Source organism: Brassica napus, chromosome C8, assembly GCF_020379485.1.
Source record: "Brassica napus cultivar Da-Ae chromosome C8, Da-Ae, whole genome shotgun sequence".
In the NCBI taxonomy this organism is placed as follows: Eukaryota; Viridiplantae; Streptophyta; class Magnoliopsida; order Brassicales; family Brassicaceae; genus Brassica; species Brassica napus.
In genome coordinates this window covers 35,328,892-35,346,084 of record NC_063451.1, presented here as the reverse complement: position 1 = coordinate 35,346,084, position 17,193 = coordinate 35,328,892, and the positions used below count along the sequence as shown (strand labels likewise).

Sequence of the window (17,193 nt, the reverse complement as noted above, 5' to 3'; positions counted from 1 at the left end):
TTGATCAAAAACCTTTTGACTGTCGCGCATCCAGCGTCCATACGATCCAAGTATATGCACCTACTATGTTAGACTTAAGTATTTAATTTGTTTTTGAAAAATTGGTTAGGTTGAGCCATCTGGAGATAAAAGAGAGCTGTAGATTGAAATCAAATCTAATGGTCTCACCATGTGACAAAACTTATGCAACATATCGATTGGTCCGTTATTTTTATTTGTTCTCCAGTGATATTTCAAGCTACGTACACAAATATATACGACCGCAAAATCTCCTTGCTAACTCTTATGTTGAAAATATAAGAAACAAAATCTGAAGGCATAATAGGAAAATAAAAAAAAACTCTATTGTAAAGCTAGTAACATAACATTCATCTTTTGTCTAAAAATAACAAGCACTTATTAACAATATTCTGCAACCATATAAGTGTATAGAAGAAGAAAACCACACATTATGGAAATGGTATTTTAGAGGTATCATAATAGGCTTTTAAGTAAGTTTAAAAGTTTGTAGAGTAAACCATAAACACTTCAACCTCCGTCTGTTCATCTGGCTTTAAAGAACCTCTGTCTGATTGAGATTAACTCTTTTTTAGCTTCACTCATTTCCAGCCGGTTTGTCGGTGATTCTTCAGAACACCTAAGTCCCACATCCAAAACCAGTGTCAAGCACTCAGCAATAGGAAAACCAACTATCAGACCACTGTCAAAAAACGATTTGTCTGCAATTTCCAACACTTGCTCTAGCAACACAGATTTGATGTAGCTGTGGAGAGTAAAGTTTCCCCCAAATAACTCATCAGTTGGTCGTTTTCCGGTGAGCATTTCCAAAACCAGAACTCCAAAGCTATACACATCACCCTGTATTGATGGTTGCCCTCCCATTCCATATTCTGCACCATAATTCACATAAACAAGATTGTAATGAAGAAAGAATACTTAATTTTTTTTATAAAACTTTACACACGTGTGATATTTTTACCTGGTGCGGCATAGCCAATGGTTCCTCTAACACCAGCTGAGCTTAGTTGATTGAAGAAGGACTCTTGATCGAACTTGAGGAGAAGACGAGCCAGACCAAAGTCGCTAACATGGGCAGTCAAATCATTATCTAGGAGGACATTGCTTGGCTTAATATCACAATGCGCTATAGGTTCATAACAATGAACATGAAGATAGTCCAAAACAGAAGCCACGTCAATGGCAATGTTGAGCCTTTCAAGAAGTGTCAAGATTTTCGAGGGCATACGAATCTCTTCCACTTCCTCTGGGTGCAGCCACGTATCAAGGCTTCCATTAGGCATGAACTCATAGACGAGAGCTCTGAACATATTTCCTTGAAAATCAATACTCGAACAAGCCGTCAATAATTTCACAAGATTACGATGTCTTGTTTCCTTAAGAGATTCACATTCTGCCATAAAGCTCTTCATTGCTCCATGTCTCTGCATGTTGAGAACTTTCACAGCAACAACCTTGTTCTCAGCAGGGAGAAATGCTCTAAACACGGTACCAAAACTTCCTGACCCAATCATATTCCTCGAAGAGAAGCCATCAGTCGCATTCCGGATCTCTCCATAACTCATCTTTGGGAAGAAGACTTCCAATGTGGAAGGAGATTGGTTATTGGTCTTCTGGGTCTTCTTTCTTTTTCTGATCAAAAGTAAAAAAACGAAGAGCAGAAAAAGCAAAGTTATTCCTACGCTGACCCCGATCACAACTTTCTTTAAAAGAGAGGAACGCTTTGACCCCTTCGATGGTGGTGCTACTTCAGTAGTAAAGCATGGCTTTAGTTTGAATTCCCTGATGCCTCCACAGAGATTTTTGTTACCAAACACTGAAACTATAGTAGCATTCCGAAATGCCCCGTCTGTTGGCACACTTCCCACAAAATTATTAACAGATAGATTGAGATACTCCAGCGAAGAAAAGTTTGCAAGATATCTAGGTATACTTCCAGAGAGATTATTGTTAGAGAAATCAAGTTCTTTAAGACCTTCCAGCCCTTTAATATCAGGAATGACTCCATCAAAATAGTTCCCTTGCAGAGAGAGAGTAATTCAATCGTGAGACAATTTCCCAATGAAGGTGGGATTTGTCCGAATAATCTATTATTCTCAACAGCTAGATGAACAAGATGGTCAAGTCGTCCAACATCTTTGGGAAGAGAGCCAGTCAAATAATTACCTGCCACATCGAGTTCAACAAGGGATTGAATTTGCATAATCTCCTGAGGTATAGTCCCATTCAGCTTATTAAGCTCAACAATTAAATAGCGTAGAGAAGTACAATTGCAAAGACTCGGTGGAATTGTTCCTTCAAAGCTATTATTGGCCAAGACTAGTGCGTCTAAACGAGTGAGGTTTCCTATAAAAGATGGTATCTCTCCAGATATACCATTTGAAACGAGATCAAGCACCTCTAATTGTAAGAGCTTGCCAATAGACGTGGGGACTAGACCTGTTAAGTGATTTCCGTCTAGCGCAAGTGATTGTAGGTTTATCAGATTCCCAATGTCGTGAGGAATGCTTCCAAAGATGAAATTTGTTCCAAGGTCTAAAACTCGGAGGTTTGTTGACAGATTTGCGATGGTGGTTGGCAAGTGACCACCGAGACGATTTCCGAAAACATATAAAGTTTTTAGTTGGGTGCAGTTAGTTAAAGCGCCAAGGAATTCAAGATCTACAGACGAGTGACTTCCCAAACTATTTTTAAAAAGAGACAAAAGTTGCAAACTCTGCAATTTTCCAAAGCTCGAAGGAATACTTCCAGTCAGGTTGTTGGCATTTAGTGACAGCATCAGAAGATTCGAGATATTGGCAAGTGATGCTGGAATGGCTCCTTTGAAATAGTTACCTCCCATATTTAAAAAACGTAAGTTTGGTAGCAGCTTATTCTCAAGAAACCCGATAAATGATTATCGCGGATGGTTAATAACTCAAGTGAGGATAAGTTGTATATTTCGGAAGGAAAAACACCAGAAAACTTGTTCACTGCTAACATAAGTTCGACCACTTGATTTAATCTACCTATATCGCCCGGAATTTCTCCTTCTAAACTATTATCCCTTAAACTAACTCTCATTAGCGATGTCAAGTTTCCAAGAGATGCAGGGAGCCTCCCTTTCAACTTGTTTCTTTCAAGATCCAAGTTGACAAGCTTCGTCAATGACCCTAACTCTGAAGGAACACCTCCTCCAAGAGGATTTGAATTTAGATAGAGTTCCAACAATCTAGAGCAGTTAAATAGGCTGATTGGAATCGCTCCTACCAGAGAATTGTAGCTCATATCTAAGTAATCAAGTCTAAGCAAGTTTCCCACTTCGTGAGGTATGGTTCCGCCAAAAGTGTTATTAGAGAGATCGAGTGATATGAGAAACGAAAGATTACCGATATATTGTGATATCACTCCCCCTAACTGCAACCCTCCTAGGTCCAAACGAGTGACTCTCTTGTGTCTGACGCCGCATGTAACTCCTTTCCAGTTGCAGACATGGACTGAGTTATTCCATGAGGACAAAACAACTTGTTTGTCTCCAGAAACTTGAGATTTGAAATCCTGCAGTGCTTTCCTATCAGTTTCAACGGTCAAACCATATGCTTCAAGTAACATTATGAGAGCAATGAAAAGAAACAATCTTATGTTTCTCATTTTTTGTATTTGCAGGGAAGTGAATATATGAGACCAAGCAAGTGCAAAATTTATTTATACAAAAGTATTGTGGTAGTACGACATTGGCTCACAACTACATATACCAAAGTGGAACACTCCCAAAATCACCATGGACTTGTAAGCCAACTGTCATGTCGTCTGAGTCAATAATCCCCACCATGGACTTGAAGTCAACCGTCATGTCGTCTAAGTCAATAATCCCATCCACTAGCCTCGTGATTTATTATATTCCTCACATGGTTTATTAGTAGAAATGGTAAATGCAAAAATTAACTATGATACAAAATACACCAAAATATATCTTTACAAAGATACACACACACACACACACATATATATATATATATATACTAGGATTTGATTTTGTTTTATTTATTTAGTCTCATACCACGTCTTAATATTGAATACAACATCTTTCTTTAATCTTTTGTGCTTTCACTCACTTTACAAATTTATAAAAAAAAAAACTCAAAAGAATACAATTCAAGTGATGACCCTATTACCATTTACAAATTTATAATAAAAAAAAACTCTAAGAATACAATTCAAGTGATGACCCTAATACATAGCATCAAATCCGCTAAACATAGCTTCATAAGAGATATTCTCCAAATCTCCAAATATGGAAAATTCCCTAAAACATTTACTAAGTTTTTATAAAACTTTTTTGATGAGATTTCTCTTCTCCAATGTTTGAATCTCCAAATGCTGATTTTGCAATTTACTGTTGACTTTCATGCTGTGAGTATCGTTTTTTGTCGTTCAAATGCAATTCTGATTCGACTTTTTGCTCTCATTTTAGATTTAGAATCCATTTGAGCAACAAGAGTTCAGAGACACCACTTTTCTGATTGCTTAAGTGAGGGTTATTCTTTAATTTCTCGCACACGACCTAAAACTTCAAAAAATATAATTTAGTTCTAATATATATGTTTAGTTTTCTTTGGAGTCTGCTTAATATAGTTATAGTTTTTTTTTGCTTAAAACGGATATAACATTTAGATGATTCAACCTTGATTGTTTCATTTATAACTGATATACATAGTTATGTATTAAGAGATGTAAGATTATTAGCCAGATATATAGACATACTTCTGTAGACCGGATGTATACATTGTGGTGGATGATGCGGCCAACTTAAGTCGACATGTTGAGTCATAGCCTAGAGGTCGATAAAGTGTCTTTGGGCGATGTATGTAGGCACTAGTCTTATACATGAATCATCCATAGGGGCCTCTATTGAAGGGTGTACGAGCACTTATCTCGTAAGTAGGATCATTGCTTAATGACTCGGTACTTTAGGTGTCGTGTTTGTAACGTGTTAGGATTAAATTATATTTATTCAGAGTGCTATATTCGAGTCTATGAACTTTGGTTTTAGCATCACATAACTCTCTGAGTGACTCCATTGTTATTCACTCATTTTTCCCTTTTGTAGATGGACAGGTAGAGTACTGATTGCATACATGGATGTTTTAGTCGTTTTTTCTTTCTTTTTCAGAATTTTGTTTTATGATTTCACCGACTGTTATTTCAGTTATTTTAGTTATTGGATTTAAGGATTTATTATGTTATTAATATAAATGTCGAATTTTTGCATTTTATCTTTTTGAGGTATAAGTTGTTGCTTGGCGACATGTCGTTTTCAAGTGAGGATGAGACGGGTATTACACAGTTTTTTATAACGACGGTTTTTGAAATAATTTTGACTAGGTTAAGACCCAACCTTGCGCAGGATCAACATTACATATATAAATTATTTTATATATTAAATATTTTTACATATTATAAAATAATAAATATATATTAAATAATTAAAAATCAGTAACTATTAAAAATATAATTAAATTAGTGCGAACATATAAATCAATTGTATTAATCCAAATTTTTTTTTTATTTGATATGATATGTTATTAAATTTAAATGATACTAACATAGATAATATATTTTAGTATATTTTTAATATTAATGTCTATTAAATGATGATTTCTACTCATATAGTTTTTTGATCATTTGTATGTTTTATAGAAAAAAATTTAAATTACTGATAAAAAAATTTTCATTGTGGGATTAATAGTTTTAATAATTTATAATTTAAAAAAATAAGTTGTCAATGATTGTTCAAAATTTTTATCAAAAAAATTGTTCAAAGTAAATTTTGAAACTAAAATATTGTATTTTATATGGTTTATAGTTTAATTTAAAACGATATATATATTAATCTTATTAATTAATTAAATTATACTTTTTACTTATATAATTTTTGTAATCATTTGTATTTTGTCATAACAAAAATTTTAAACCATGGATCATAAAATTTGAATGTGAGACTTTTAACAGTTTTAGTAATTTATAGCCGTTTGTAAAAATTCAAAATATAACATATACATAAAAATCTAAATTTTTATTATATGGTTATTGTGGTTGTTTAATTTATTTAATAGCTTAAAATTAAACAAATATGATAGACGATACACTATTTTTTATCAAATCTTTATTATTCAAAATCATTAATTGCCATATATACTTTAGCCACATTAGGCAATTCCGTAAATTTTATTTAAGGAAATAATAAAGTACATTAATGATGAATTTATTGTTAGTTTAATAAAAAGCTTATTATATAATTAGATGGACCAACATATTTCTCTAATGATTCTAAAAATTATTCTAGTGATGACATGTGGCTACAAAAAGAAGTTGTAATGCTTCTCAAATAATATATAGGGGATTCTAAAAGAATGTCCGAGGAACGTTTTGATGTTAAGAGAATTTTATTTTTTGAATGCTGTAACACTTGTAATCGTTTAAGAAAAAAAATTAAAATAACATTTTTCTTTAAGTATTAAATGTTTCTGGTTAACTGAAAACAACATTGACCTGGAACTAAGTTATGGCAAACTGACCATGGAACAAACGGTCTAAGTAAAGAAAGACAGAGCCGCAAATCCAATTAAAGAAAATTTGGGTCTGCAGAATCAGAAAAGAAAATTATTGTAGAGAATAAGTCATGTAATTGATGGTAGGATTTGACCAAGCCAAATAAGTCACGACATTATGTGCCTGGACTAGTGAGAAACCAGTCGATGTGTTCCATACCTGTTTAGTGATTTACACATTTCACTGTAAATACTAAACTAAACCAACTTTCACCAACACATCAAAATCGTGTGCCTACTTTAAAACATTATCTTTTCATCTTGCGTTTGAAAAAATGACATCTACTAAAGGTGTAACATCTCTCAAAGATGTTAAATTCTCACCAATATTTTACATTGTATAGTATAAACATATTTAATAATAAAAAATTAACTGCATACTTTACATTAGTTTAAAACTTATAATACAATTAAAGACCAAAACTCTACTTTTGATTTTTTAAACCTATAACCAAAGACAAATTTATTTATAAACTACGCAAAAACAATCTATCTCTATTATATAAAAGCAACTAAATTAGAGGTTTCTAAAGGGTGACACGTTAGCATAAATATTTCTATCCAATCAAAGTGTCACATCACCTTTATTTCTGTTGCAAATAGTATGCCATTTCAATATGTTGTTTGGCTTGAACAAGACTTATGTAATTGGCCTGAAAATATTGAAACTCTTTAGCCCAAATACATCATATTCACCTTAGATCATACAATAGAGAAGCTGTTCATGTTCTCTTTTCTACATATCTTCCAATTCAATTTCTATTGGTATTTTGCCTCATTTCCCACTCTTATCTTGATAAAAATAGCAAGACATTACCAACTGTCTTCAGCTTATTAAGTTGTTGGGTTGTGTTAAATTGTGGCACAGGAATATGGTTATGGTTTCAAATTCTCATGAAAATATGCTCCGAGATTCGAAAGTGCTTCTAAATGAATGGAATTCTGCAAACACATAGCCTTAACATTTGCATAAAGACATATAACAATGGTGTGCATGGTTCATAAATTCTTTGGGCTTTTTGGATTTAACTATCTATTTTATTTGTGTCGACTGTTTTCTTCTTTGATTTTTAAAAATCATTTAGCTTGCTGGATTGAGTATTTAATTTCTCAAGATTTTGAATCCTCTCATATATTGCAGGATCTATTGGAGTCAGCACAAGAAGAGATCAAAATTCTCGGAAGCATTAATATATCTCAAGCAGATAGTATTTACATAGATTATGTAATTGTCTAGAATTTTAATGAAAAAAACTGGCGAAGAAGACGAGTGTTGAAGGTGTAAGGCATACACATTGTCCACAGTCCAAACTGTTTTATGTTTGTTGGTACTTTTTAAATTTTCTTGGTAAACGTTTTGTTAGTACCTTATATTTTGGAATCATATTTTCAGTAATATACTGACAAAAAAAAATAATAATTGGGATTTAATGAAACTCATCTTAGAACAAACAGTACAAAAAAAGACTGGATTGTATCACTTAATTTAAATCATATAAATAAATGATATTATTTTAAATTACATATTTTTAAACGAAATAATATTCATTATTTGAAATCAATTATAATAATTAATTGTATTATTAATTAATATTACATCAGTTCACTAGAATGATATATTTTATATTAATTTGTATCACTTTTGATAAAATTGATTCTATTTTCATATTACATTTCCAGTAGGTGTTTTGCCCGCATTTGCAGATTTAATAGTTTTACCAAAAATTATAAATAGATATATTATCAATTGCTTGGAATGAACTGAATCAGCTTTGTCACCCCAAAGACACCTTCGGTATACAGGGGTGCACATAGGATCAAAGGTAAAGCAGGGCTTTCTTGGCAGAGTTTTAGGCGCATCCCCCTATATAGGCCCTAAACTGAGCAAGTTAGCTTCCATCGAGTGAAAAATTATTTTCATGATCTTAAAATATTTAATAATACGTTAAATATTAAATTTTTATTATACAATAAATTTATTTTAATAAAAATTATTTTATTATATAAAATAAACTTGAAATTTTATATATATATATATATATATATATAACTATATACAAGGATTTATATTTATTTTTAAAATATAATGATGTAAAATATTTTTGGATTACATAATATTTAATCTTTCTAGATAATGATGATTATCAAATTAATGAAATTCATTTTTAATTGATGGGTAATTGTATATTAACAAATCTAATCTAATTAATTATTAAGGGTAATAACACTTTCAAACCTCTAACTTTTAACGTGGGATCAAAAAAATTAATTCGCAAATAAACGTATAAATATTTTTGGAATTTTTATCCATCTTTCAGAAATTATCACTATCAGTGATTTTGATTATCCTAAAAAAAGCATCTTACAAGATATATTCATTCTATCTTAGGTGATATATATATTGAAATAGAGCCAGTTTAATATTACAAATAAAATATAATATATACATATATATACTACAATATAATCTTTAAATTAATATTCTATAAATTAATATACACTAAAAATCTCTATAAAATAATATAGTTTTATAGTCCCAAATTGAGTTTTTTGTTCAATTAGTATATCGATAAATTAATATCTCTATAAATTAATAAAAAATTATATTTTTGGTGTAGTCTCAACATCTACCAAAGTTAAACCACGAATGGAAATTCTACGCCAGGATAACTGATTTACGTAGATGTTAAAAATGAAAACTAAGATTTATCGTCATTTTTTTCTTCATCAAATATAATACACGGACCTATGTGGGTGTGGAGTGAAAGAATTTCTATTGAGGGCAGCTAGAACTCAGCTTCATACGATCTCATCCCAGAAAACAAATTTGCAGAGAGATTTCAAGCGAAGATTCAACAACACACATCACTGATGTCTTCTTAGCTTACTCTTCCACCTCTTCTGGTATGTCTCTCCTGCTCTCCAAGGCTCCCGCTGGTATTGAGGCAAAAGGTCTGCCTTTCTCTTTTTGATCTGCCAAGAAAAAGGCCACCGTTCTAGAGAATTGTTACAGTGATTTGAGCAAGGCTGAGACAGAAAGTCACTCCGGCAACACATCAATGAAGAAATTGGAGTTTGATCGTATCCAAAGTCTCAATTTTTATTTTTCTTCAGGAAAATTGATTTTCATTTAATTTTCTAGGTTATTTTTTATTTTTAATAAAAATCTAGGTTATATTGGTGTTGTTTTAGTTGTTTTTAAACTCTGTTTCATGTTGTAATTTTCTGTATTTTCAAAAGCCTTGAGAAAGAAGAAGCGTTTCTTTTTAGCTGCTAGAGCTTCCAGAACAGAGAATAAAGATGCTATATGGTTGGAATAATTGCTGACCCTAAAGGTGCAAGATTTGCTATTAGAGAGATTCACTACTTCCAATTTCGTCGAGTCCGTTTTATCGATAGTAATGGAGACTGACACCGAGTAAACAAAAGGAGCTCCAGCGCAGGTACCTGCGAACCGATTTTGTTTTACTGCACTTCAAGTTTTAGTACTGTTTCTTCTCTTCAATGATTTAACCTGTACAACCTTTTTCTTTTGATGATATTCAGATCCTTGGTCTGTGCAACACAAGAGCTGATCTGAGGAACATAATCCATTTAGCAATCGACAAGTACACTGAGCATGGACTGAGTTTATTAGCTGTTGCAAGACGGACTCTACCTGAGAAAACAAAAAATAAGCTCGAGTGGTCTTGGTCCATGTGAATTCATTGGTGTGTTGCCTTTGTTTGGTCCTCCAAAACATGATAGTGCATACACCATTAGAAGAGCTTCAGGCCTAGGTGTCAACATCCAGATGATCATTGGTTAATATCTTTGTATTTGCTTCTATTTTTGGCTTTAATCTTATATTGTATTGGTTTTCTTATAGTTGATCAAGCTATTGCCAAATAGACTCGACGTAGGCTCGGTATGGGATCAGACATGTATCCATCAGCATCAACTTCTCTACTTGATAATCACAAAGACAAAAGCTGAGCAGCTTTCCCAAGGTTAGTTAAGAAAGGTTTTTTTTTGTTCATGAACTTGCATTTTTTCTCTACACAGATGTTTTGGTTTATCTTTCAGCCAGAGCACAAGTACAAGATTGTGAAGAAGTTTCCTGAGTTGAAGCATGTATGTAGAATGGCTGGTGATGAATGCTCATGCTTTGAAAGGAGCCAATATTGGTATCGATGTTGTTGATGCTACAGACGCTGCACAAGGCGCTTCTGATATTGTTCTCACCGAATCTTGAGTCAGTGTTATCATTAGCGCAATTTTAACCACTCGACATATTTGATAAAGAATGAAAAACTATACAGCCAGTGCTCTATTTTAAGTTATAGTTTAATACAGTATCTTTTCTCTCTCCAATCTCACTTTCAGCTGGAAAATCAAATAAATCTTTACAACTGGCATTGTCTTTGCAGGCTACATGACTTTAGTGACCATCGTTTTCTTCTGCTCAGCTTACAGCACCAACTTCTTCCAGGTATATATCTAACATATTAACAATCTCTCTCTTTTTTTCAATCAACTTGTCCATCACACAAGCATAACTCTCTTTGTTCTTTTTTTCTTAGATAACTTTCCATATGAGAGACTTGAGAGGCAATGAACATGAAATGATGTGTGCTTTGTAATTCAGCAGTATTGTGTGCCGGGCTCTTATATTCATCACTTGATCAAGAGGCATGTTTCCAGAGCGACCTTCTGATAGCATAAGCAGTAAAGCATAAAACATGGTTTCGTTTCTTTAGAGGAGTATTCTAAATTCGCTATTGACCAGATGCATGAGTGACTATCTATGTATCTCTGGCGACTCTACATCAGGAACTTGCAAGTCGGATTTCAATACAAGTCAGTTTATTTGTAAATAATATATGTGAAATACTCAAGAGTATTATACATGTAACAATGGGTCATTGTTTGTTATTATGTTGTCCAGAATTTGAGTGTCATTTCTTCGGTGCCTACTTCTGAAAATATTTTACATCTGTATGATTACTGCATTTGCTTCTTTAGTTACAAATATTCATATCTTTTTTAATAAATTCAACTTTATATAGTCTGATTTTTTTTATAAAAAACAGGTAGTAAGCTATAAACTTAAGATACCCTTAGACTCATACCTTAAGTGTTTTAAACAAATTCAACTTTGTGTTCACCAGGAAAAGTTTATATATTTTCTAATTTACTCTTTGACTTTTTATTACATTTATGTTCACAAAAATAAAGTAAAGTTTAAAAATCAATAGTATATGAAGTTTAACAAAAAAATATTAGTCCTTCAAATCATAAAAAAAAAATTGAAATAAAAATTAAAAAACGAATAATACATATATTTTAAAAATAGTTATCAAAAATTGAAATAAACTAAATATTTTTTTGATCTTACTTCCCGACCCTAATAATTTATAAAATCTTACCATTAAATTAAAGCACTCATATTGTATTACTGTTAAAAAACAGATCACACCAGAATTTATTATTAGCACAATAAACCAACTGTTAACATAATGAGACTTACACGAACACATAACAACTCCTAAGATAAGAGATTAGACCATTTTCAATTAAGTCACTCACTCACTCACTTCATCACTTCAAGTTCAGAACTATCTTCTTCTTCTTGTTCTTGCACTCTTTGTTCAACATCACAGATAACTTAGCCAATCCGAACCTCTTCCTCTTCCCATTGACCCTCTTCTCTTTTTCCTTCCCTTCACCACTTCTTTCTTTCACGTTAGTCTTCCCAAGAATCTGACCCAAGGACACTCTCCCGTTCATCATCATCGCTGCCTCATCCGCTAGAAGTAGCTTCCTGCTCAGTATCTGCCCAATAGACATCGCTGGTTTCAAGACAGCAACTGAAGACGATGTCCCGTCTCCATTCATCATCATATCCAGACCGTTTACATCCATCAGAACCGTCTCTCTCCTGTTCTTGTACTTGCCCTTGTAAGACGAAGATCTCCTCCTACGTTCTGACCACTGCCATTTGGTCTCTTCTTCCTCCATTTTCGCGCTGTTCACTCTCTCCAGACCTTCCTCAATCGTCCTCTTACTGCTTCTGATCTCTTGAGCTGTCTCTTCAATCTTCTCAAGAATCTCCTCCTGCAACGTCTCTCTTCTCCTTCTTCTCCTGGTGACATCTTTGATTTCAGCGATTGCAACCGCTTCAGCCGCTCGAGCAGCTTCCTTCATCTTCCTAGCAGCGACCAAACGCAACTCAGCAGCTTTGATCTTGCTCCTCGTCCGTTCGATCTCACACACAGCTTTATCAACCGCAAAACGCGCTTCCTCCCCTGTTTTACTAAACTCCAACGCATCATCACTTAGTCTCTGAATCTCCTTTGAGATCTCTGCCGCGTTCTTGGAGTTTAACCTCTCTCGCGTCTTCTGGAGCGCGGCTCGCTCCTCTTCCAGTCTCTTGTTCAGTAACTCGACGGACTCGCGTATAGCGGCGAGATCTTCGGTCGTCTTGCAAAGATTCGTCTTGGCTTGGTTTAGCTCTTTCAGAACGCTCATGTCGCAGTTCTCTTTGTCTTCTCTTCGGTGTAGCTTTGATTTGAGCTCTTCGACTATGCCTTTGATCGACTCGAGCGACTTCAAGACTTTCAAAGCTTCTCCTTCTTTGGAGATCAGTTCCTTCTCTAACTCACTCGCCACAATGTTAGCTTCGTCCACATCGTTCTGTAACCAAAGTTTGAAACTTTAGCATCACGAAAAGCAACTAAAGACGAGATCTTTTTCTAACAAATTCAATAAATAAATAAACCTTATAAAAAAAAGATGAGAAGGAGGGAGAGAGAGAGATGAGACCTGAGAAGGTTCGAAGATGTTGCTAAGGGAAGAAGGTTTCCAGAAACCGAATCCGCCAAACCGAGTGGCGGCTTCTCTCACTGACTCGAATGGAGCCGAAGTGTCGATATCACCGACGAAGGAGGATTCACAAAGGGGTTCAGCCATTAGAGTTACGGACGAAGAAGAAGAGGACAAGAACTTGGGGAGAAGAAATAAATGTGAGAGAGTGAAGAGAGATTGTTTGGTGAAACTAAACTGTTTGTTTTCTTCGATGGTACTAGTGTGAATGTGTTTCAAGACTTTATATTATATATCTCAACGGCATCTTTAGGTAAAAGTGATTAAATTAAAGTCGAAAAAGCTACAAGTATCCGTTTTCTTCTCAGTTCGTATTTTTTGTCTTTACGTAAGTTTTAAATCACTTTTTTTAATCCACTCTTATGATCTTATCTAGACTTAAGAGGATGCCGACAAAAAGAAAAGACTTAAGAGGATGTGTAACTGGGTTTCTTGGATCTTATAGATTAGTAAGGATACCATTTATTTTTATAAAAATGATCTTAACAATTTTAATTCTTTTTTTGTTTGTCAAGTATCATTAATTTTCTCTACGTATATGCTTAATGCTAATATCAATTTTGATTACTTTTATGATCGAGAAAAAGGGAGTAGTAAAAAAAGAAAGTAAAAGAAACATTTGGACCGTTGGATTAGAGGGAGTTGTGCCGGGGTTCGCTGCGCCAATGATGGTTGACTGGTAGGGATATCTAACGGTCACAACATGGGGGCCCATATAATGAAATCTCTCAGTAATGGTTTATTTACAATTTCTTTACAAAAATTACCGTTGGAACTTTGAAAAGAAAAAGGGAAAAATATGAAAAAGATGTAAAATATCAATCTGATGAATATTCACATCTGATAGATCATAACTTAAAATCGTTCGTTTTGTTGAAAAACCTTTCATTACATTGACGAATGAAGACTACGCATATTGTACATTTACTTTTTGAAATAATTTTTACATTCTCAGAAACAAAAACTTGGTTATAAAATATTTTGAGATTTCCAAGTAACTTCATCACAATCCCCCGTACAGTTGATTTATGCATCTTTCTTTTGCTTACGTTTCTCGCTTGTGATCCATCTTTTAGCACTGTCGTGACTCCTTCTAGCTCAACCATCTTATGATCACATAACCTCTGCATAGAAAGCCCTTCTCCCTCGTTGCTGCCGCAATCTCCGTTGCTCCCTATTATGTGGCTGTTATCATCAAATATGTCGAGATCTTTGACCCTAATTAAGCTCACGAAATTGACCCGTTTTGTTCTCTCGAGTCTTGTACTCCCAGTAAGAGTACTTGAGCTTGTTCAAGTTGAGGAATAGAGCAAATATTTATTCATGCTTAAGTGATAACGATGTCAGCAATACGTATTAAATACTCTGTCCTCCAAAATCTTCTTTCAGGCTTCAGGAGGTTTAGACTTCTTGATTTCGGCCCACGAGTTGTCCAAAAACGCCACTTTATGCGACCCAAGTTTTTAAAAAGAGTTGATTGGTTTAGCACTTTAGTATTCGAACTATATACCTACCTAAATAGAGGAAACGGAAATTTTCCCAAATCTACTAGGATTTAGTTTAGGAATTAATTATCTATCATAATAACTGTAACCGATATATTACTATATTCTAATAAACGTTACATGTATATCGCGAGTCTGTATAAAGCTCCACGACCTTCTCGTCTAACCCAATTCACAAACCGCTAAAATAATGGCACTAGTCCGAAAACTTACTGCCTCGTCCTCTTCTGCTGCTCACGATGGTATCAATCCAGGGAAGATCAAAGTGCAGATGATCCGTGTATGGAAGGGTGATAAGAATGAATCAGGCAACTCGGTCGATATGGTTTTACTTGATTCATCGGTATGGTTTGATTCTAGTTATACATGTTCTCAAGTTGATTTTGTAACAAAGTGTTTACAAATTACAAAATCGTAGAAAACGGGTCTTTTATTGTTTGCATATCATCAAAATAACATGCACTTTGATACATAGTAATCGATTATTCATGACTTATGTAAGCGTTGTTTGATTATTCATTACTCTTTTTTTTAGTCTAATCACCTGGATGCTAGGTATGATGAAGATGCATTATTCTCGATTTTCATTAGCTACATAATGATTTAATTTGAGTTTATGGCTAACAATCGAACATATTTTTGAGCTTTTACCTGTAAAAAATAAAACACTGGTATAGAATGTGCCTTTCGTATTTCTAAGTTATATGTTTTCATCTACAGTATCGACTATGGCATCAATGTCTGCAAGTAGTTTTCGCTTAGTTGTTACTTGAGTCGTATAGTTCCTTAATATATAGTTTGGACTTTTAGTATGTTAAATTTCTAAATTATGGTTTTGTTAATTGAATGCCAGGGGACAAATATTCATGCAACTATAGGTGAAGCTTATTCAAAATGGATTCAAGATATTGGTGGTGCAACGATCAACGAGTCAAATAGAGAAAATATTGAAATTGATGTTCTTGAAGATTTGATGATAGCTGACTGCAAGGATCCTATCAAAACTTTAGTGAAGAAAATTTATGGAGAATCTTTTCCAGAGTCCTATAATCCTGGGTTTTTTCAGGGGAAAGCTATTTTGTGTTCTACAAATGAAGATGTGAACCAGATTAATGATTATATGCTTTCGCAGATATCGGGTAATGCGTTAATATTTATGTTTGATCATTTTCTATTTCTATCTATTGCCATTTTCTGCACATATTATAACTAAGACTTTGTTTAATATCATATCAGGTGAAGAAACGGTGTGTCTGAGCGCTGACAGTATTTCTCCATTGAATTCACACCCGAGTGACTACATGCGATACCCTCCAGAACTTTTGAATAGCATCAAAGCCCCTGGATTGCCTAACCATTGTTTGAGATTGAAGGTTGGTGTTCCTGTCATCTTACTACAGGACATTATGCCTAACCATGGACTATGTAATGGGACAAGACTTCAGATTACACGACTGGGTGGTTTTGCGCTTGGGGCTAGAATTTTAACAGGTGCTAGGATTGGGGAGGAAGTCATTATCCCAAGGATACCTACACATCCAACAGACGAAAATTTTCCCATCAAAATGCAGCGTAAGCAGTTTCCTTTGGCAGTTTCTTTTGCAATGACTATAAACAAAAATGAAGGTCAGCCACTTTCCAAGATTGGTATCTATCAACCAAGACGAGTGTTACCTCATGGACCTATGTATGTTGCTGTATCCAAAGGGAAGACTAGAGATGGTTTGAAAGTTCTTATCACAAATAAAGATGGGAAACCTAATGAAGAAACCTCAGATGTTGTGTTCAAGGAGGTAGGTGTTTCAGAAGATTGAGTCAAGAGGTGTTGGACTATTGTTTACTCTTTATCTATTTCAGGGGCAAACTGGTTGTTTTTACGTCATTTTGATTTTCATGGTTTTTCTTATGATTTGATGTTTCAGACTACTATGTTTTCATTTTGGTCTATTATCATTTGTTTTTGCGTCAAGGCTGTTTCTAAAAACAGCATCAGACTTTGTTCTAGTCGACAATGTTTTGTTTAGGTTCATGTAATGGAGGTATTCTACCTAGTTCTGTATGAGACATACTGAGCTCGATAAACAGATTACAAAGACCTAAAACTATAGATGATATACAAAAACTGCAAACGACGTTAATTACGAAGATGGTAATAGAAAAGAAAACTCAAAACACATAACTTTTTGGTTTTAACTGTTCCCAAATATTATGTTGTA

The 17,193-nt window shown here is 33.9% G+C and overlaps 2 protein-coding genes, 1 long non-coding RNA gene and 1 pseudogene across 6 annotated transcripts; 2 read left to right on the top strand and 2 right to left on the bottom strand.

Annotated features, from left to right (window-relative positions):
* Window positions 1-345: 345 nt before the first annotated feature.
* Window positions 346-3,696, bottom strand: LOC106367755 (annotated as a pseudogene).
* Window positions 3,697-9,335: 5,639 nt separating this feature from the next.
* Window positions 9,336-11,588, top strand: LOC125591105. 4 transcript variants are annotated; one of them, XR_007327092.1, is made up of 7 exons: window positions 9,337-9,689; window positions 9,895-10,051; window positions 10,155-10,387; window positions 10,477-10,597; window positions 10,674-10,842; window positions 11,018-11,079; window positions 11,171-11,588. It is a non-coding gene; the product is annotated as an uncharacterized LOC125591105 (long non-coding RNA). The 4 variants fall into 4 exon arrangements; XR_007327091.1 differs by having other exon boundaries at window positions 9,886-10,051; XR_007327090.1 differs by having other exon boundaries at window positions 9,336-10,051; window positions 10,155-10,411.
* Window positions 11,589-12,018: 430 nt separating this feature from the next.
* Window positions 12,019-13,682, bottom strand: LOC125591104 (WEB family protein At3g51720-like). The gene is made up of 2 exons (XM_048764551.1): window positions 13,413-13,682; window positions 12,019-13,283 (listed from the first exon to the last, which is right to left on the bottom strand). The coding sequence occupies exons 1-2, from the start codon at window positions 13,557-13,559 to the stop codon at window positions 12,189-12,191; spliced, it is 1,242 nt and encodes a 413-aa protein (XP_048620508.1). The 5' UTR covers window positions 13,560-13,682; the 3' UTR covers window positions 12,019-12,188.
* Window positions 13,683-13,856: 174 nt separating this feature from the next.
* Window positions 13,857-16,981, top strand: LOC106363419. The gene is made up of 3 exons (XM_013803162.3): window positions 13,857-15,320; window positions 15,831-16,116; window positions 16,214-16,981. The coding sequence occupies exons 1-3, from the start codon at window positions 15,168-15,170 to the stop codon at window positions 16,789-16,791; spliced, it is 1,017 nt and encodes a 338-aa protein (XP_013658616.2). The 5' UTR covers window positions 13,857-15,167; the 3' UTR covers window positions 16,792-16,981.
* The last annotated feature ends 212 nt before the right edge of the window (window positions 16,982-17,193 follow it).

What these genes read in the sequence shown, in the direction of transcription:
- LOC125591104 (XM_048764551.1), bottom strand. Translation starts at nt 13,559, where the DNA reads ATGGCTGAACCCCTTTGTGAATCCTCCTTCGTCGGTGATATCGACACT. An exon ending in ACATCTTCGAACCTTCTCAG is followed by an intron (nt 13,284 to 13,412) that starts GTCTCATCTCTC and finishes CTTTGGTTACAG; the next exon opens with AACGATGTGGACGAAGCTAA.
- LOC106363419 (XM_013803162.3), top strand. Translation starts at nt 15,168, where the DNA reads ATGGCACTAGTCCGAAAACTTACTGCCTCGTCCTCTTCTGCTGCTCAC. An exon ending in TGGTTTTACTTGATTCATCG is followed by an intron (nt 15,321 to 15,830) that starts GTATGGTTTGAT and finishes ATTGAATGCCAG; the next exon opens with GGGACAAATATTCATGCAAC. An exon ending in TATGCTTTCGCAGATATCGG is followed by an intron (nt 16,117 to 16,213) that starts GTAATGCGTTAA and finishes ATATCATATCAG; the next exon opens with GTGAAGAAACGGTGTGTCTG.